Source organism: Narcine bancroftii, chromosome 1 (genome assembly GCF_036971445.1).
Source record: "Narcine bancroftii isolate sNarBan1 chromosome 1, sNarBan1.hap1, whole genome shotgun sequence".
Lineage (NCBI taxonomy): Eukaryota > Metazoa > Chordata > Chondrichthyes > Torpediniformes > Narcinidae > Narcine > Narcine bancroftii.
Window position 1 is genome coordinate 76,953,445 of NC_091469.1, and position 22,479 is coordinate 76,975,923.

The following is a 22,479-nucleotide window of genomic DNA, read 5'->3' on the forward strand; positions in this document are numbered from 1 at the left end:
TGGGGTTATAGACAATGGTCCTGCTCGTGGCTATGCCCTTGGCCAACAGGCACTGGCATTGGCTCCTTGCTCATAAAGAAGGTCCCCCCCAGTTGCTATGGATATAGAGGTATCAGAACAGAGTGAAGATACCGCATCACACCTTTATGACAGTGGCTGTGGTCATATCCAGGCAGGGGATGGCAAAGGGGAAATTGGACTACTCACCGATGTTTAGAAAGTCCACATTCCTGTTGGTGGACAGGAAGGATCCCTTAAAGTCTATGTTCAGCCGCTCGAAGGGGCAGGTGGCCTTAACAAAGTGGGTTTTGTCTGGCCAATAAAACTGGGGTTTGCACTCGCACAGACCGGGAAGTTGAGTGTCAACTCCCTGATGTCTTTGATCGAGTAGGGGAGATTGCAGGCTCTAACAAAGTGTTGGAGCCTGGTGATTCTGGGATGGCAGAGGTTGCTGTGGAGGACTTGGAGGCAATCCAGCTGTGATGTCCCCCCAGATAGGGCATCGAGAGGCTTGTTGAGCTTCCCAGGCCAGTACAAGATCTCATAGTTGTGAGTGAACAGTTCAATTCTCCACCTCAGGATCTTGTCGTTCTTAATTTTTATCCACTGTTTGTTGTTAAACATAAAAGCGACTGCTCATTGATCAGTGAACAGTTTTCCAGCCAGATAGTGACTCCAATAGCACACAGCTTCCACTATGGTTTGGGCCTCTTTCTTGATGGCTGAATGTCGGAGCTCGGGGACCTGGAGGGTTCTGGAAAAGAATGCCATGGGCCTGACCACCTGGTTGAGCGTGGCACCCAGGAAGAAGTCAGACGCATCACTCTCCACTTGGAACAGGATGGATTCATCTACAGCATGCATTGCCATCTTGGCGATGTCACCCTTGATGCGTGTGGATGCCATTTGGGCTTCTGCTGACAGAGGGAAAGTGGACAATTTCACCAGGGGGGGCAGGCTTTGTCCGCGTAATTGGGGACCCACTGGGCGTAATAGGAAAAGAGGCCCAAGCACCTTTGGGTCTGGGGTAATGGGAGTTCCAACAGGGGGAGTATATGCAGTCTGGGTCTGGCCCAATGATGCCATTCTCCACCATGCAGCCCAGGGTAGCCAGCCTTGAAGTGCTAAAGATGCACTCTTTTGTTTATAGGTCAGGTTGAGGCTTTTAGCACCCAGAGAAACTTGTGGAGATTGGCGTCATGGTCACATTGGTCCAGGTAGGAGAATGTGGCCTTGAGTCAACTATGCAGTCCATCTCCCTTTGGTAGACAGAGACCCCATTTGTGACTCCGTAAGGGATGCTGAGGGCAATCTTGTTGACCATGTCGGTGTTGGTGGGAAGTGGGTAGGCATCTAGCAGGGTAAAGCAGTTTATGGTCTGACTTCAGTCAATAACCATGCATTGTTTCTCTCTGCTCTTTGGGCTCTCCATTGGCGTCATGGTCCTGATCATGCCCTATGACTCCTTCTGCTAGGAGTCGTTTGACCTCTGCTTTAATGAAGGCTCTGTCGCTGGAGCTGTACCGTCTGGTTCTAGTGGCTACTAGCTTGCACTGAAGCTCTCCATGCTACAGTGTCAAATAAACTGTTAATTGGGTAGCAGTGTACCTCGACCTTCATCATGTCTTTGGCTGAATCCTCTGAATTGAGGACATCATGTGGTTGCTGTCCAAGTCGATGCTGTCCTGGTTTAGGGGCGCTCGCCAAGATGGCCATCCCCATGTCATGCACGCAGTGCTGTCCTGTATTGCTGGAAGTGGAACCAGAATTGGTGACGCTTGTTGCTCCAGGGCCCCATCGATCTGTCTCCAGCCACCAGAAGTGATGTCTGAGGTGGAGCTGGAAGGGGGGGGGCGGCCCAAGATGGCAACAGCTGTGGGCCACACGAGGCCCTGCTGGGGGTAAGTGGGGACCTTCACACTTTTGCATAGGCCCCCTTCTTCCCGTAAGTGGAACATGTGGCAGTTCGGGCTAGGCAGCTCTTATGGAGTGCTTCTCGTGGCAGCAGAAGCAGCACTTCTGGCGCTCGATAGCGATGGCAGTGACGTGGGACACAGTATCTCCCAAGCAGTGGCCGCGTTACCTGAAGAGAATGCTTCGGCGCTATCTCCAGTGAATTAGCCCAAGTCCACTACTTCCTGCAGGCTCTGATTGCCTTTTTTTAGTAGCTTCTGTCTGATGAAGCCAGAGCTGAACCTTGCTATGCACACGCCTCGTATTAGGCCTTCGAGGTGGGCAGACGCAGAGACTTCTCGGCAGTCACAGGCTCGCCCCAGCTGCCATAGTGCCTGCGTCTATTCATCATTTGACTCACCCAGCGCTTGTTTTCGGCTGCCCAGGAGGAATTGTGCGTATATGATATTCATCGGGGCAGTTATACAGGAACCCCATCACTTCAGAGTCAGTAGAAAAGTCTCTTAACACTTGGAAAACTCCGTGGCCAACTTGGGTAAAGAGTACTTCCCTCTTGTCTTCCTTGTTTCGCACATCGTTGCGCCTCATGAAAGTTGTCGAATTTAGTCGAGGCATTTGGGTCGATGTCTAATCTATCCGCCCTACTACCTTGTCTATGGTCTAAAATTAAGGTGATTAAATTATACTACCAATCAACCACAATCAGACAGAGAGTCATGATTAATAGGCTTTAATCACCTTAAAGCATCAGCACAGCTTGCATGATGTTAGCCTGGTTCCAAGGCAGGTACTGAGGGAAAGGTTTGGGCGTAACAGCATTTATGAGGGAGGAGTCACAGGTTCAGTGGGTGGGCCAGCCCATACAGAACAAGTATACATCTATACACATAGTGGTAGCACCACAGAGTGGAAATTATGTCGAAGCGGGAGAGGAGTTGTTCTGCAAGTCTATGTTGGGCATCACTCTGGCCATTGAGAAGTACCAGGAGAGGCAGGTAAGTATGGGTACGGGAAGGGGAACAGAAATATCCATAACCGAGAGCTCAGGATTGGTGACTGTGGACAGATCATAGACACTCTACAGTGTGGTCCTCAAGTCTGCACTTGATTTCACCAATGTTGACAAGTTACGTCCAGAGCACTAACTGCACACGAGGTGAGAAGAGGTGTATGTGAACCTTTGCCTTACGTGGAAGGGCTGTTTAGATCCCTGGATGGTAATTAGTGAGGAGGTGTCTGAAAAGTGCTGCACCTCCTGCAGTTGCAAACCCATTGGTATATGGACTATGTCATCTCTCACCCACCACATCTACACTCAAGTTGAGGCCTTCCAATCTAGGATTTCTGAAATTCCATTCAACGAGAGGAGTCATGTGATAGAGTAGTGGCTGGTCGGGAAAACCAGCCCTCTCCAAGAAAATAGGAAAAAAGTTAGGAAAAAGCAAAGCATAATAAAAATAGAATATAAGAAATGGAAGATAAAGATACAGAGAAGAGAAAGAAGATGGCTTCCAAGAAGGAGAAAGTAAGAAGAACAGGAAAAAAAGTTGCCGAAGAAGAAAGAAGAAGGCCTTACCTGCACGAAGGAGCAGGACGCTGTGGTGACGAGGAGCGCCAGACACTCGAGGTCAGTGCCTGCTCTGTGGAGTCATGACCCACCAGCTGGTGAATAACAAAAATGGCTCTCGGAGCCAAACAAAAATGCGCAATCAAAGGAGAAAGAGGACACCGGCGGGAGGGGGGCTCAGCAGAGGAGCGGGCTGTCACCGAGCGAGCAGCTGAGGGACACCCGACACCAGGGCTCTCAGCTGGAGGGCAAGGAACAACAGACGAGCAGCACAGGAGGAGAGGACCAGCAACAAGAGGCCCAGCAAGAAGAGGCCCGACAAAGAGATACAAGCAGCTCATCAGGAAAAACAGAAGAGACACAGGCACAAAAAAGAGAAGAAGACACAAACACAGATACAGACACAGAAGAAGAGGAGGAAGAAGACCAAGATCTTCACAGAGGAATAGAAGGTAAAACTGATGGACAAAGAGAAATAAAAGATAAAACTGATGAACAGAATATAGATAGTTTTTTATGAAGAACAAATGAGATCATTAAAAGAATGGTTGTCATTAGAGTTTAATGTAATTAAAAGGAAAATGAAAAGAACAGAAGATAAAATGTAAAGGTTAGAACTGGTAATGACAGAAATAGGGAAAAGAGGAGAGAATGTGGAAGAGCAGGAAACGGCTGTAGAAATGGAAGTGAATAACAAAAGAAAAATTGGAAGAAAGTGACAAAAAAAATTAAAGAGACACAAGAGTTGTTATCTCAGAAAATTGATATGTTGGAAAATTATAGGAGGTGAAACAACATAAAAATAGTGGCCTGAAGGAGGGTGAAGAAGGCACAGACATGAAGGCATTTATAAAAGGAAGGATTCCGAAGGTCCTGGGAATGACAGAAATGCAGGAAGAAATGGAAATAGAAAGGGCACACAGAGCATTAGCTCCGAAACCACAGACACATCAAAAATCAAGACCCATTTTAGTAAAATTTTGGAGATCCACGACAAGAGAAAATATACTGGATCAGGCAAGGAATAAAATTAGAGAAGATAATAAACCATTGGAATACAAGGGTCAAAAAATATTTTTTTACCCAGACATAAGTTTTGAACTCTTAAAGAGGAGGAAGGAATTTAATACAGCGAAATCAACTTTATGGAAAAAAAGTTACAAATTCATATTAAGACATCCAGCAGTGCTTAAAATATTTATACGCGGGGAGCAAAACAGACTGTTTTTGGATCCAGAGAAAGCACAAGAATTCGCAGGACAGGAGAAGAGAAGATGTAACAAGAATGAAGAATGGCGATAAAGTATATATAAAGATGTAAAAACAATGTATATGTAAAGAACTAAAGAAGGAAAAGAGAAGGGAAGGAAGGGAGTAAGGGGGGAAAGAGAGAGAGCTTTGTTATATGTTAAAAAAAGTGTTTTCTGGAGAGGGCTGGTTAGAGGGGGAATAACCGTCACTGCAAAATGAGTTGACACTGCGAACAAGAAAAGGGGAGTTGTGGTTGCCCGGCAAGGGATATGGGGCAACTCAGAGAGGGGGGGGGGGAACTTTTGGGGTTAAGGTATTAGTGGAAGTGGAAACTGCGGGGGTACTTTATGTCTTAAATGTGTTGTTGTATATTAAGCATAATAAGAGAAAACTATGAGATGAAAATGGGGAAAAGGGGGATGGAGGTGGCGAAGAGGTAGAAAAGAGATGTATGCAAGATACAAGATGGCCATGTTGAACTATATGACTCTAAACATTAATGGAATAAATAACCAAATTAAAAGGAAGAGGCTACTAAATTTATTGAAGGAGGAAAAAATAGATATAGCATTTGTGCAGGAAACACATCTAATTGAAGTGGAACATAACAAACTAAAGAGACTGGGTAGGACACATAACGGCAGCATCCTATAACTCAAAAGCTAGAGTTGTAGCCATACTAGTTAACAAAAATGTACCAATCAAAATAGAGGAGGAAATAATAGATGCGGCAGGGAGGTATGCAATGATAAAGTGTCAGATATACTCAGAATTTTGGAATTTGCTCAGTATATATGCGCCAAACAAGGAGGATCAAAAATTTATGCAGGATATTTTTTTTTTAAGATTGCAGACACACAAGGAAATATATTGATAGGAGGGGATTTTAACCTTAATTTGGACCCAATGTTGGATAAAGCTGGACAAAAGACAAGTAAAAAGAATAAAGAGGCCAAATTTATGGTTAAATCAATGCAGGAAATGAAAATGAATAGATGTATTCCATTGGAAAAAATTAACATATAACATAAAAAATAAAGTCGCAATATTTGAGCAAATTTGGGAACTATACATGGAACATATCAGAGAGAGATTGCCTACGACCTCCATCCCCAAAAATTAGAATGAAAATGATAAGACAACAAAACGACTAGATTCAGTGTGAAATATGACATGTTTTTCGTTTATTTTCCTTTGTGTGAAAATATTGTTTTATGGTTTTATTGTATTGTATATGTTGAATATTTATGGGTTTTGGAGGGGGCTGGGAAGAGGGGAGGGAGTGAAAGGGAGAAAAAGGGGGAGAAAAGACCACTGTGTAAATTTAATGAGAAGCATTTGTACATATTTTGGTTGATATGGTTCAGTGTGAAAAATATTTTTAAAAATTCCATTCAACAAGAAACACTAATTTCCCTCTACCATAGTCAATGGAGACATGTCCCACATTTCCTCCATTTATCAGAAATCTGTTATTACCTCTCTCTCTCTCTCTCTCTCTCTCTCTCTCTCTCTCCAAACAGAACAGAAATAGGGTTCTGCATCCTCACCACCAGCATCCACATTCAGCACATCATCCTTCATCAATTCCGCCAGCTGCGACTGGACTCCACCACTTGACTGATCTACCCCTCTCCACCTCTTTCTGCCTTCTCCAGGGATCACTCCTGCCATGACATCCTTGTTTGCTCATCCTTCCTCGCTCACCTCCCCATGACCCCTAGGACTTTTCCCTGCACCCGCAGGAAGTACAACACTTGCTCTTACACACTTCCTCCCTCACCTCCATCTCAAATGAGGTTCTAGTATTGGCAGCCTTTGTCTCAATTACCCCCTCCACCCTATACAACTCATTTTACTCCACCTGACCCTTTTGCTTTTTTTGCCTCTCTCTCCCTTGGTGTGCCATCTGGCAATCTGTCTCCAGATGCCAGGCAAAGGAAAGAGAGACAAGATAAACAGGGAATTGGGCCTCACCTGTTCCTCGTTCACCAATCCCACGAAGGACATTGTCCTTCTTTCTACCCTATCCTCTTTACACTAGCTTCTCTTCTCCATGTTCTTGGTCTTAATGAAGGGTTTCAGCTCAAAATATCAATCATTTGTTTTCAGTCACTGATGCTGTTGACCTTTAATATTACAGGTACAAGTCAGTCGGCATATTAAAGACAGAGCACCAAAGATTCTTCATTAACCAGGATATCAAAGTTAATGGGGAGAAGATCAGGGAGTAGGGGTGAGTGGGAGAATGGATAAGCTCATGATTGAACTGGAGGGCAAATGAAGGGCTGTATAGTTAGAATGAATAGGTGGTTTGAACATCATGCAGGAGGGAGGGTTTCAGTTTCTTGGGACATTAATGTCCCAGAGGTTCTGGGGCAGATTGGACCAGTACAAAACAGATGGTCTACATCTGGGCAGGGCTGGGATCAATGTCCAAGGGAGAATGTTTGCTAGTGCTGTTGGGGAAGGTTTAAACTAATGGGACAGGGGAATGAGAAACTACAAAGAAAGAATGAGAGAGAGTTAGGGAAGAGAAAAAGAAAAATAGAGGGCAGAAAAGTCAAAAAGCAAAGGATGCACAGGTCACTGAATTCTAAAGGAATAATGAGCATAAAGGCATTTTATCTGAATGCCCATAGTATTAGAAACAAGGTTTGTGAACTTGAGGTGCAAATCAGTACTCCAACATATGACTTAGTGGCCATAACAGAAACGTGGTTGCAAGATGGGCATGATTGGGAATTAAACTTTCAAGGGTATCAGGTAGTACAAAAGATAGATAGGATGGTAAAGGTGGTGGGGTGGTGCTCTTAATCAAGGATGAGATCAGGGCAATAATGAGAGACTATACATGATCTAAGGAACAGAATGTCCATCTGGGTGGAGATTAAGAATAGTAAAGAGGGGAAAAAAAAAAAATCACTGGTGGGAGTTGTCTGTTGCCGAACAAACAACAGCATAGTGGGACAAACAATGAACCAAGAGATAACGGAGGCATGTAAGAACGGAACAGCAGTTGTCGTGGGGGACTTTAACTTCCATGTAGATTGAGAAAATCAAGTTGGTCGAGAGAGTGTGAAGGAATGCATCCATGGTAGCTTTCTTAAGCAGCATGTTAAGGAACCTACAAGGGAGAATGCTATTTTAGATCTAGTATTGTGCAATGAGTTAGGTAAAATTAACGATCTAGTTTTTATGGACTCTCTTGGAAAAAGCAATCACAGTATAAATGAATTTCTCATACAGATGGAGGGTGTAACAGATCTAAAACTAGTGTATTATGCTTGAAAGATGAGGGAGGAATTGGTCAGCATGGACTGGGAGCACAGGCCAGTTGGCAGAACAGTAGAGGAACAATGGAAGACTTTCAAAGAGATTTTTCACAGTGCTCAACAAAAATGTATATCCGTTAAAAATACGGGTAGTAAGAGAGGGAAGAGTCAGACTTGGTTAACTAAGAAAATAAAGGAAAGTATAAAATTAAATAGTCATGTGTACAAAGTAGCCAAGAGTAGTGGAAAACTGAAGGATTGGGAAAAATGCTCTACCTGGGGAAGTAGTTGAGGCTACTTCATTAAACATATTTAAGGTTCAGTTAGATAGATTTTTCCATAACAAAGGAATTAAGGGATATGGGGAAAAGCCAGGTAGGTGGAGTTGAATCAATTATCAGATCAGCCATGATCTTATTAAATGGTGGAGCAGGCTCGATGGGCCTGATGGCCTACTCCTGTTCCTATTCCTTATGTTCTTATGTTCTAATAGCCAATTTCTGCTCCTATTTCTTATGGTAACTGGAAGCATAGGGTTGTACCTGTGGATGGAATGTACAGTAGTCACCCAAACTGCATTTCTCTAATGCAGAGGACACCTCTTTGAGAGCACAGGATTCCATGCCAACATGACTGTCAATGCACTGCCAGAATGAAACCACCTGCAAATTGGAGGAACACCTCATATTGTGTCTGGGTACCCTCAAACCAGATATATTAACATCAACCTCTTCTGTTTTGGTTACCTCCCCCCTCCAACCCTGTCTCTTCCCTTTCCTCTGTCTCCTTTCCTCTAGCTCTCTCTCTCTCTCTCTCTCTTTCCCTCTATCTTTTTTCCAGCTCTGCATTCACCCCTGATTAATTCTCACCTTTCCTCTCCTATCCACATCCAATTATGCCTGTTGGCCTGTACTCCTTCCCCTGCCCTTTCTAACCTCCTTTTTATTCAAGAAGGGTTCAGTCCCAAAACATTGGTTATATATCTTTACCTGCTATGGAAGTTATATGACTTGCTGAGGTCCTCCAGCATTTTTGTGTTTTTAATGTAGTACACAAGATTGGAAGTAGTGCACGAGATTTGCTCACCTAAAAAGTCTGCTTGGGTCCATGAATGTTGGAATGAGAAGAGGTAAAAGGTCAGGGATTGCACCTCCTATGGTTGCATGGGAAAGTAACTAAAATTGGTGAAGATGGAATAACAGACCAGGGAGTCAAGAAGGGATTGGTTCTTTGGAATACTGAAGGTATCATTGAGAAAGATACATCTGACTGACATCTTAGAGGTTTGACATTAGTGATTCATTCAACAGATTCCTGACATAGGAAAAAACAAATAACAACAGCAAAAACTAGACCTTTAATGGACACCATTCTTCAGGTTCTGAGGTGAATACTGTTATTTTGCCAGAGGTCAAAAATCAGCTCAATGGGGTAAATCTTCAATAAAAGTATACAAGTTTTGCCAGGTTTTTTTACACTAAATTGAATTCTTTGCATTTAATCAATATCTAATTTTCAAATATATTTTATTTATCATTCTAATGCTTTATTCAATTTAATGAAGACTATGAGATACAAATCTAAAGATCACACATAACTAGCAGTTAAAACAAAGTGCCCATATATGTAACAATTAGTATGATTTTCTCATCATTTATTGCATACATCTGCCATTACCAACCACAACAAAGTATTAAACTGAAAAGTTCTCTTTCCAAAAACATTTATTTTTAAATAATCCAACTATATAGCTCCCAAAAAAGTTAAATGTTTACCATTTACTGGGATTATCACGACAAGGGACATTTGGTTTATATTTTCGATATGGAAGGTTTCGTGTCATCATATCAATAGATCCAAGCAGCTCCATGATGCTAAGATACTGTTCAAAGAATAAAAACAAGGTTCTCTATGAAAATGCCACATATAATTAGCCAGACAGTTATTGTTATACAATTGTACTGTATCCACGTTTTATTTTAATGGTGGTGGCAATCTATTTGAAGCCATTTTAAAGAGCAAACCAAATATAACAATGTACAGTTTTCTTAAACATGTATATCACTGATTACTGGATAAAAATATTAATTCTGCAAGATACTTGGATCATCTTTTAAAAGAATATTTTTCCTCCAGCAATTAACTCTGATTATTTTTAGAACAAAATCTTTAATGTTAAGAAAAGAAAATACATTTAGGAAAGGAAGAGAATGAGCTCTCTTACAGTTATCCACAAAAGTAATACAAAATTTAAGATGCAGGAAGCCATTCAGTACATCAAGTCTATGCCAGTTGCAAAAGAATAACCACAGAGGCCTGCAGTCATACTGTTTCCAGTACACACCTAAGTACTGTTTAAATATGTTAAGTGTTTTAGCCTCCACCACTCTTTCAGGCAGTCCATTCCAAACCATCTGAATGAAAAAGATTTTCCCATCACCCCTCTATTTCTTGACCAATTAAAAAATTAGAAACAAAGTGGAGAAGGCAATACTGCCCCTCATACCTTCTTCATATTTTATCATAGATGATTTCTCACATCAGAACTTTCCTTTTCTAACAGTATACCCCTAGATGTTGTCAATATCCCAAAAAAACCCAGGGTTTTAACTCTAAATGTGGAATACCCCTTTGCCTCCCAGGATGCTGCCCATATAAAGAGGAACTAATCCTCCATAACCACATTGCGTAGAGGTTTCCAAAGATTCATAATCTTCTGGATCAAGAAATTTCTTCTCATCTGAACTTTAATGACTGGGTTTACAGCTACCACAATCTCCCATGCGCACTAACCATGCTCTAACCCATTTATTATTCCCAGATTCACATCAACTGTCTCCCAGGTTCTTGCACTTTGGAAGAAATAAATAGAGTTGATATGTTTTTAACTGTCAAAAGATTGAAATCAAATTGCTTCTCACAAACCCAGCAACCCTTGTAATATGTATCTTTGAAAGCTGTTTTCTTTACCTGAAGACTCTCAAGACAAATATTATGCTGGTCTTTATTGCAGCAAAATTTAAGTACAAGAGTAAAAAAAGTTTTGTTCAAGTTGTTCAGAGCCCTGATGAAATTGCAGCTGAAATATTGTATAGAGGTCTTATCTTTCCAACCAAGCAAGAGTTTAGTTGCAATAGGAGTGAAGCAAAAGTTGAAGATTGATTCCTAGGTTTAGGTAGGGGGTGGGGTGGGGTGGGGTATTGTAGTTTGAAGAGATAAGCTTCACCCACTGGTGTGTAGAGTTTTACTTTGCACCCTCCATGACAACTACAAAATATGGAGAAAGAGAAGCCAAAGAATATAAGGGTGAGGAAAGAGTTCAACATTGCAGTGTTCATTATGGGACAGATTCCACAGATCAACTACACCAAGGATTGTAGCAGCTAATACTTAACGGCAAAAGCTATGTTGGGATGTCAGCAAAAATGAAATCAATGTCCCCAAACATCCCCTTAATCCAAAAATTTATTCTGTATTATACTGAGAGAATAAAAAACATAGGTCATCAACTTTTGATACAATTTCCAAACCAAATCAAAAATGTACATTGCACAAGTTAGAGGCATCAGCTTTGGGCAAAAGGAACAGTTCAATTTCCCAATAGGCAAATGGATATAAATATTTAGAATCATATGCAAATTACTTTATATATGACCAGGCAGCATAGAACAGGACCTTCAGCCCAATAGGAAGACAGGAGAATGGGAGCTTTTAAAAAAACCAACAGAAGGAAACAACAAAAAAGGGAGAAAAATTATGCAAGTCAACAAGCTAATAACGTAAAAGATACAAAAAGTTTTCAGATTAATATAGAGTAAAAGAGAGGCAAGAGTTGACATCGGATCGCTGTAAAATTAGCTGGAGAACAGTAATGGGGAACTAAGAAATGGCAGATGAACTGAACAGGTATTTTGCATCAATCTTCACCGCAGAAGACACAAGTGAAGTACCAAAAATTCAAGAGAGTCAGGGGGCAGAAGTGCATGTAATTCTTACTACTAAGGTCATTAGAAAAGCTGAAGCTGGATAAGCCACCTGGACTGGATGGACTACACCTCAGGATTCTGAGTGTTTGCTGACAAGTTTGTGGAAACATTAGTGATCTTTTCGGAATTGCCTTTCAGAAATGGATCAAGAGGTCTGCAAAGTTGCAAATGTCACTCCACCTTTTATGATTATAAGATAGTTAGCCTAACTTCAGTGGTTGGTAAGATTCTGGTCTATTCTCAAGGATGAGGTTTTGGAGTATTTGATATCACAAGATGAAATAGGTTGAAGTCAGCATGATTTTCTTCAAGGGAGATCCTGCCTAACAAATCTGTTGGAAATTTTTTTGAGGCGTTAACATGCAGGACAGACAAAGGAGAGTCACTGGATGTGGATGTTTTACTCGGATTTTCAGAAGGCCTTTGACTAGTTTCTGCCCATGAGCCTGCAAAACAAGATAAGGGCCATGATATTACAGGAAAGGTAATAGCATGAATAGAAGTTTGGCTGATTTGTAGAAGGCAAAGAGTGGGAATAAAGGTAGCCTTTTCTGGTTGGCCGTCAGTGACTGGCGGTATTCCACAGCTAAGGTGTTGGGAGTACTACTCTTCATGTTGTGTGTAAACCATTAAGATAAAGAAACTGATGGCTTTGTGGCCAAGTTTGCGGATGATACAATGATAGGATGAGGAGCAGTTAGTGTTGAGAAAGGATGGAATCTGCAGAGGAACTTGGATAGGTTGGGAGAACGGACAAAGAACTGGTAGATGGGGGGGGCGTGGCAAGATGGCGTAGAGGGAAGACATGTAGTTCCACCTTCCCCCAGTTAGATATAAATACCAGATTTTAAAACTTGCAAAAGTGGTTAAAAATAGTATTTACAGACTTTGGAATAGTGGAGGATTGAAATGGCAACAAACGTGAAGAAATCAAAAGCTCAATTGGAAAAGAAATTACCTTATAAAAGTGTTGAAGAATTGAGGCCTACCTACCAAGTTGAAGCCACGGAGTCGTCGATTAGAGTTCCCAAGCCTCAGAGGACTCCTGCTCAGCTAAGTATTACACCGGCGCTGATCGCGCATTCGCAAGATGACGCCAGTTCAGTGACAAGCTCGGCTAGCCCTGACTCGCTTGCCCAAGAACCCAGGCACACGGGCGGATTGGCCAAGTGAGTAGAGACTCGTGAGCCCGCAGTATTGTCTGGTGGTCCGGGGGCGCACAGTACAGCATTGGGAGACGCACCTGCGTAGTCGGTGACTGCCGGGCATGCGGGTCCGTGAGTTATTGGAAAAGGTGTGGGCAGTGGGGGAGCCCGAATGACGGTGGGTTGACGAGGTCAGCACGCTGTTGATGGGTGTCCAGACCCACAGCCACACTGGAAGAGGAGCCACTGCGTTAGGGGAGGGAGAGAGCTCAACGTTACTGGAATTAACACAGGAAGAATTGGGGACTGAGACCAGAAAAGGAAGGCCTCAAGGGGAAGTGATGGAATCTGGACTGGATTCTATGTTTACAATATTGGAAGGGATTGCTCATCAAATGGAAAACATGTCAATGCAGATGTCTATTCAGATAAACCAAGGATTTATGGAAGTGAAAACTAAAATGAATAATGTGTGAAGAGATGATTTCTATGAAGAAAGATATGAATGTAGTTAAAAGTGATGTTAGTTGATGTATAAAAACAGTAGATATTGAACAGGATAATTTTTTTTAATTGAAGAAGCTTTTTTTGAATGTTTGAATCAAGTAGAGCGTAATAGAGAAAAAATGGAGGACTCTCGTGGACTGGGGGATTCAGAAGAAGGAATTATTGAAGAAGATTGATTCATTACAGAATGAAGGTCGAAGAAATAATGTAAAAATAGTAGGTCTTCCAGAAGATATGGAAGGTTCAAATCCAGTAAAAACTTTTAAGAAATGGATTCCTGAGGTACTGGGCAAGGAAATTTTTCCAGATGGTCTAGAGTTGGATTGTGTGCATAGAGCATTGAGGGAAAAACCATTTCCAGGTCAACCATCAAGGGCAGTTCTGATTCGTTGTTTGAAATATCAAGATAGAGAAATAATATTACGAGTTACGGTGCAGAAGGCACAGCAAAATCAATGATGGTTCAAAATAACAGTGTTTTTTTTAATGTGGATTTGAGTCAAGAAATTATTAGAAGGCGCCGAGAATTTAATTCAGCTAAATAAGTGTTGAGGCGAAAGGGTTACAAATTTGCCTTTCATTACCCGGCTGTACTTAAAGGTTTTTATGGACATTTTCAGTTTCAATTTTTTGAAAATGATCATGATGCATTAATTTTTGCGAATTCATTGCCAGATTTGCGAGGAAATGGTTTGTTCGCCATTATCGTCGCCTAAAAGGAGGGTAAATGGAAATGGGAATGGAAAGGATGGGAAACTCAAAGAATGGAAAGAAGGTTGAATTGACACAAAGTCTTCCTGATATTGAAGACCCAGAACAATCATTGGGATTGGAATCACTGGGTTGAATATGTCTGAATAATTACTTTGTGAAAGTCTGATGGGGGGGGGGGGGTGGATGACACTGAGACTTGATAGTCGTCAGCCACTAGTGGATTTTACCAGACACAGATTTTTAGGGAGTAACTACTTTTTAGTAGTTTACTGAGACAAAGTTTTTTTTTGCTTTTGTGGCATTTTTATATGGGGGGGAGTCTTTAGAATATATAGGGAATTAGAAAGGGGAATAATATTTTATAGTAGAGTTTTTACTGAAATGTCTAATTTGAACTTTGCAACTTTTAATGTCCAGGGATTGAATAATCCTATTAAGCATAAACGGGTATTGGCTTATATTAAAAAAATGAAAGTCGATATTGCTTTTTTGCAAGAGACTCATTTGACTGAAAAAGAATATATGAAATTGAAGAGAGATTGGGTTGGTCATGTATTTTCTTCTTTTAATTCCAAGGCGAGAGGTGGAGCGATCTTAATTAATAAAAATTTACCATTTGAATTAGAATCCTTTGAAGGTAATGCAGGGAGGGTTTTGAGATTGAACTGTAAAATTTTTGCTGAATCATGGACTTTGTTAAATATCTACGCACTTAATGTGGATAATGAAAGGTTTATGTCAGAGGGTTTTATCTTGTTAAATCAGGCCAAGGAAAATATTTTGGTTTGGGGAGATTTTAACTGTGTTTTAGATCCTTTGTTAGATAGGTCTCCAAAAAGTATAAGGAAATCAAAGACGACAATACAAATAGGGGCCTTGATGAAATATTGGAATTTAATTGATATTTGGAGGAGAGTAAATCCTACAGAGAAAGATTTCTCCTTTCATTCATTTAGACATGATTCATTTTCTAGAATAGATTTTTTTTATATATCAGCACATTTACAAGGTAGAGTATGCCAAACCGAATATAAAAGCCGGGTCATTCTATGTTGTTTTTCTCTTGTGCAAGTCTGGAACTGGTGCAATTGTCTTATTGTCTTATATATGGCGGCTTAATACAATGCTATTAAAGATACCAGAATTTGTTACTTCTGTTAAGAAACAGATTGCTTTATTCATGACTGAGAACATTAATACAGTAAGTAGTACTTTTGTATTAAGGGACACTTTGAAAGCATATTTGCGTGGGCAAATTATTAGTTATACTACCATATAACCACTTACAGCACAGAACAGGCCAGTTCGGCCCCACTAGTCCATGTCGTAGCAAATCCCCACCCTCCTAGTCCCACTGACCAGCACCCGGTCCATACCCCTCCAGTCCCCTCCTATCCATGTAACGATCCAGTCTTTCCTTAAATGTAACCAATGATCCCGCCTCGACCACGTCTGCCGGAAGCTCATTCCCCATTCCCACCACCCTCTGCGTAAAGAAATTTCCCCTCATGTTCCCCTTATAATTTTCCCCCTTCAATCTTAAACCATGTCCTCTAGTTTGAATCTCCCCCTTTCTTAATTGAAAAAGCCTATCCACATTTACTCTGTCTGTCCCTTTTAAAATCTTAAACACCTCTATCAAGTCCCCTCTCAATCTTCTACGCTCCAGAGAAAAAAGCCCCAGTCTGCACAACCTTTCCCTGTAACTCAGACCCTGAAATCCTGTCAACATTCTCGTGAACCTTCTCTGCACTCTCTCTATTTTGTTTATATCTTTCCTATAATTTGGTGACCAAAACTGTACACAGTACTCCAAATTTGGCCTCACCAATGCCTTGTACAATTTCATCATAACCTCCCTACTCTTGAATTCAATACTCTGATTTATGAAGGCCAACATTCCAAATGCCTTCTTCACCACACCATCTACCTGAGTATCAGCCTTGAGGGTACTATTTACCATAACTCCTTAATCCCTTTGTTGCTCTGCACTCCTCAATTGTCTACCATTCAATGTATATGACCTATTTAAATTTGCCTTTCCAAAATGCAGCACCTCACATTTATCTGTATTAAATTCCGTCAGCCATTTCTCAACCCACACCTCCAGCCTTCCTAAATCACCTTTTAATCTACGCTAATCTACCTCACTGTCCATAACACCACCAATCTTTGTGTCATCCGCAAACTTGCTTATCCAATTTTCTACCCCTACATCCAGATCGTTAATATATATAACAAATAATAGTGGACCCAGGACCGAACCCTGAGGAACTCCACTATTCACCGGCCTCCAATTGGACAAACAATTTTCTACCACTACTCTCTGACACCTTCCATCCAACCACTGCTGAATCCATTTCACTACCTCCTTATTTATACCTAATGCCTCCACCTTTTTTCCTAACCTCCTGTGGGGAACTTTGTCAAAAGCTTTACTACAGTCCAAACAGACAACATCCACAGCTTTCCCTTCATCAACCTTTGTAACCCCCTCGAAGAATTCAATCAGGTTTGTCAAGCATGATCTACCCCTGACAAAACCATGCTGATTACTCCCTATCAATCCTTGTACCTCCAAAAATTTGTAAATAGCATCCCTCAGAACACTTTTCATCAACTTGCCCACCACAGACGTCAGACTTACAGGCCTATAATTCCCAGGTTTGCATTTGGACCCTTAAACAGAGGAACCACATGCGCCACCCTCCAATCCTTTGGTACCACCCCTGTGGCCAGTGACATCCTAAATATCTCTGTTAATGGCCCCACTAACTGTCCACTAGCCTCCCTGAGTGTCCTAGGGAATATTTTGTCCAGTCCGGGAGATTTATCCACCTTTATCTTTTTTAACACAGCCATCACTACCTCCTCGGTTATCCTTATATGCTTCATGACCTCCCCACTATTTTTCTTTACTTCAACTGGTTCAACATTTTTTTCCCTAGTGAATACCGAGGCAAAGAAATCATTTAAAATTTCCCCCATTTCCTCAGACTTCTCACTCAGCCTACCCTCGCTATCTACAAGGGGTCCAATTTTATCTCTCACTAATCTTTTACTTTTAATGTACTTATAGAAACCCTTTGGATTTATTTCTACTCTGTCAGCCAAAGCCTCTTCATGCCTTTTTTTGGCCTTTCTAATTTCTTTCTTAAGATTCCTTCTACACTCCTTGTAGTCCTCCTTCAACTTCTCAGCTCCCTGCTCTTTATACCTCTTATACACCTCCCTTTTTCTCCTAACCAAATTTCCAATATTCCTCGAAAACCAAGCCTCCCTATGACTTCAAGCCTTTCCTTTGATCCAAACTGGGACATAACTACTCTGTACCCTCAAAATTTCTATTTTGAATACCCTCCATTTTTCATTAACATCCTTACCTGAAAATATCCTGTCCCACTCAATACTCCCCAAATCCCTTCTTATTCCTACGAAATTTGCTCTTTTCCAATCCAGAACCTCAACTTTAGGCCTCTCCTTGCTCTTCCTTAAAACTACCCTAAAACTAACAGAATTATGGTCACTAGACCCAATTGGTTCTCCAACATTAATGTCTGCTACCCGACCTAGCTCGTTCCCTAACAGGAGATCCAGTATTACACCATCCCGAGTCAGTTCTTCTACTAACTGATTTAGAAAACGATCCTGAACACATTTAACGAACTCCAGCCCATCCAGCCCTCTAACCGTATGGGTATCCCAATCAATGTGTGGGAAGTTAAAAATCTCCCATGATCACTACCCTATGATTTTCACACATATACGTTATCTCCCTACAAATTTGTTCCTCTAATTCCCTTGGTCCATTTGGTGGTCTGAAATACACCCTTATTAGCACCCTCTTGCCTCCTCCACCCCTCAATTCCACCCAAACAGCCTCACTGGTTGATCCCTCCATACCATCCTGCCACCTCACGGCAGTAATGTCCTCCCTAACAAGCAGAGCAACTCCTCCTCCTTTTTTAACCTCCTGATCTATCACATCTAAAACAAATGTATCCCGGAGCATTAAGTTGCCAGTCCTGCCCCTCCTGTAGCCAGGTCTCACTAATTACCACAATATCGTGACCCCAAGTATCTATCCATGCTCTCAGCTCATCTACCTTGTTCACTATGCTTCTTGCATTAAAATATATGCATCTCAGAGAATGACCCTCACATATATTCTCTTTTTTACCTTCTAACCTAATCTCCATTCTACCTTTCTTATCTTTTTTATTCCTAGCTAGGTGGCCATACTCCCTGGACACTGCTCTCACCCTCTGTTCCCCATCCCCCTGCCAAACTAGTTTAAACCTACCCCCACAGCTCTAGCAAATCTACTTGCCAGCACATTGGTCCCCCTCCAGTTCAAGTGGAGTCCGTCCCTCTTGTACAGGTCCGACCTTCCCCAGAAGAGATCTCAATGATCCAGAAATCTTATCCCTTGCCCCCTGCACCATCTCTTTAGCCACGCATTCATCCTCCACATCCTCCTATTTCTACCCTCACTAGCTCGTGGCACGGGCAGCAATCCAGAGATTACTACCTTGGAGGTCCTGTTTTTTAACTTCCTACCTAATTCTACATAATCCTGTTTCAGGACCTCATCCCCACTTCTAACTAAGTCATCGGTCCCCACATGGACCACGACTTCTGGCTGTTCTCCTTCCCCTTGCAGAATGCCATGTACTTGATCAGAGATATCCCTGACCCTGGCACCAGGTAGGCAACATACCAACCTGAATCCCCTATCTCTTCCCACAAACCTCCTATCTGTCCCTCTGACTAATGAGTCCCCAACTACAAGAATCCTATTCTTATCCTTCTTTCCCTTCTGAACATCAGGGGCAGCCCCTGTGCCAGATACCTGACCCCCACGACTACGAAAGTGAAAAAAATAACATGTGGTGGAAAGCTTAACATTGGAGAAACAAATTACTGAGTTGGAAAAGGAATTTCAGAAAGATGTCACAGAAGATAAAAAGGCAGCTTTAACAAAGCTGAAACTACGTTATAATACACTACAAACCTATCAGTATGAGCATTTAATCAATCGATTTAAGCAATGTTATTATGAATTAGGTGAGAGGACTCATAAGGTGTTAGACATTGCAAATTATTAATGCTGTTAAAAAGAATTCAATAGTTACATATAAACCTCAGGAAATTAATGACCAGTTTTATTAATTTTATAAACAATTATATTCTTCTGAGGGAAAGCAGGAAGCTGGTTCTATTGATTCTTATTTATCTAAATTAAATTTACCTGTTTTAGGGGAGGAGGAAGTTAGGAAATTAGAAGCTCCATTTACAGATTTTGAGATTAAAGAAGCTATACAAGAGATGCCGAATGGGAAGTCACCAGGGGATGATGGATTTTCAACTGAATTTTATAATGAAGATTTATCCTCGGTATTTGGAGATGTTCTACAGCAAATAACTGAGGATCAGGTGTTACCGGAATCTTGTTCGAGTGCTATAATTACTGTGATTTTAAAGAAAGATAAAGATCCATTGAAAGTATCTTTGTATAGGCCTATTTCTTTACCAAATGTAGATTATAAAATTATGGTGAAAATATTAGCAATTAGACTTGCTAAATATTTACCTCAGTTAATACATGTACATCAAACAGGTATATTAATAATAGAAATGCATCTGATAACATTCTTAGATTGATCACATTGGTCAATGCATCTAGACAGCAACCCAACCACCTGGATGCGGAAAAAGCTTTTGATAGGGTTGAATGGATTTTTTTATTTAAGGTGTTAGAGAAGTTTAATTTTGGCCCTTAGTTTTTTGGTTGGGTTAAAGCTTTATATAAAAACTCAATTGCTAGGGTGATGACAAATGGCCAAACTTCTTTACCATTTAAATCAACGCGGTCGACTCGGCAAGGTTGTCCATTAACACCAGCCTTGTTTGCATTGGCTATTGAACCGTTAGCTCAGACAATACGACAGAATTATAAGATTAAAGGGATGAGAATTGCAGATGATGAATATAAGATTAATTTATTTGTGGATGATGTGTTGGTCTATTTGACAGAACCGGAGCAGTCTTTGAAATATTTGCAAGATTGCTTGCTGAAATTTGGGGAGTTATCTGGATACAAGGTAAATTGGGATAAGAGTGAAATATTACCAGTTGGGGAAGGAGATTATTCGGAATATTAAATATTATGAAATTGAAATGGTCAGATAGAATTAAATTTTTGGGAGTAATAGTAAATGCAGATTACCAATCTTTATTTAAATTAAATTATGTTCCTTTATTAAAAAGGATTAAAATGGATTTTATTATACCTTGTTTACTTTCAAAGAGTTTCTTTCAGGATTTGAATAGAGCAGTACGGGAATTTTTATGTAAGGGGAAATTAGCATGAGTAGCTTTACATAAACTTACGTGGAAATATGAATTGGGTGATCTTCAATTACTCATTTTCAAAATTATTATGAAGCAGCTCAGTTGAAATTTGTTAGTAGATTGATGGATATGGACCAACCTCCGAGTTAGGCGAAGGTAGAAATGGCTTGTATTTCTGAAGTTGAGGTACATCAGTTTATATTTAAATGGAATATGAATTTATTGCAGGAATGTAATAATACGGTATTAAAATACTTGTTAAAAATATGGGGTAAAAGAAATATGGTTTTAGGATCGAAGGGTAAACTATTAATTCAAACTCCATTATTCCATAATCAACTTATTCCCTTTTCACTGTTTAATAATCATTTAAGGAGATGGAATTTTAAGGGTATTAAGATAGTTCAGGATTGTTTTGAAGGACAGTTTCTTTCCTTTAATCAATTGAGGGAGAAATTTGATACATCTGCAAATTCTTTATTTGTGTACTATCAATTCAGAGCTTTGATAAAAGATAATTATGGTAAAGAGATGAATTTACCCATGTTGACGAAATTTGAGTCTTTGATTTCCTCTATAGCAAAGAATGGTTATATTTCGGATATGTTATAAGATAGTATGGATAAACCAGAATGGGAGAAATCTAGGCTTAAATGGGAAAGTGATTTAACTTACATTTTTTCCTTAAGACAATTGGGAGGTTAGGTGTCAGGACAGTGCAACTAAATTGATGAATGTAAGATATGGAATGGTTAATTATAATTTTTTTCATCAGTTATATTTGACTCCAGAGAAATTGAAAAAATGTGGGTTGAGCAATTCAGATTCTTGTACAGCTGAGCAACCAGAACTGTACACGATACTCAAGTGTGGTCTCTCCAACAACTTGGACAACTGTATTATAATATCCCAAGTCTTATTTACTCAATGAAGGCAGCGATACCAAACATATTCTTCATCACCTTCCCAACCTGAGTGGCAACAAAAGATTTTCCCTCTAATGTAACTTTGAGCCGAAAGTTTTTAATCATGTACAAGATGTTTAATGTTGATGTCATTTTTAATCTAGTCTCAAAACAAACCTTAGGGTCCTGATTGACTAATTACCATTCTGACACAAGGATTAAAAAAACTGTCAGAAGTTTTTTCTAAAGTTGAAACACACTAGCAGCAATTGCATTTGAGTTCTCAGATTGCTCATATTTCTCAAATTTTATAGCAGAGAAGTAATTCCATGCTTATGATGCCATCCAACCATACTGCACACTTTCTTGACTGTGACTAAAATAATAAATTCCTCAAGCTTTATGATGAGCTCTCGGCTGAACGTAGTTAATACAGTACCACTAACTAAGGCAGAAATTCAAAAAAATATTTTGTTTATTCTGAAGAATCATTTGAAGGGATTTGCACATCTTTCATAAAACCTGTGTTTCTGTATTTTTTCTGCTGCATCATAAATCAAAAAAAATTATTGGAAAACCAGAACAAATGCTTCCAAAGGAATCATTTAACTTTGGGTTATCCCCAGTCACAAAAAGGGTTTGCTTTGTTAAAGCAGATTAAAATTTAACTCAATTTATTTTCTAAATATTCAGCATTTTTAAATGAAGTATTAGTGCCACAACTGGAACTAGATGCCTTTGGTTATAGGTCAAATTCTATAACTGATAAGAGTTTGAAGCTATAAGGCTACCATGTAATAACAGTTAATACATTCCAAAAAAAGTTCAGTCATGCAAAACCAAACTGTTCAAAGCATTATT

General features: G+C 40.4%; 1 protein-coding gene and 1 long non-coding RNA gene across 6 annotated transcripts in view; one reads left to right on the top strand and one right to left on the bottom strand.

Annotated features, from left to right (window-relative positions):
* Positions 1–22,479, bottom strand: part of vps13a (vacuolar protein sorting 13 homolog A) — a 397,184-nt gene that overhangs the window by 301,999 nt on the left and 72,706 nt on the right. For 4 of the 5 annotated variants that reach the window (XM_069930496.1, XM_069930495.1, XM_069930500.1 and 1 more), the window contains exon 12: positions 9,783–9,889. In XM_069930496.1, coding sequence (XP_069786597.1) covers positions 9,783–9,889 — 107 coding nt within the window. Of the gene's footprint in view, positions 89–9,782; positions 9,890–22,479 lie in introns of those variants that run through there. The other variant, XM_069930501.1, reaches the window with a different exon arrangement.
* Positions 173–19,828, top strand: LOC138760107 (uncharacterized). The gene is made up of 3 exons (XR_011355421.1): positions 173–549; positions 6,876–6,968; positions 19,620–19,828. It is a non-coding gene; the product is annotated as an uncharacterized lncRNA (long non-coding RNA).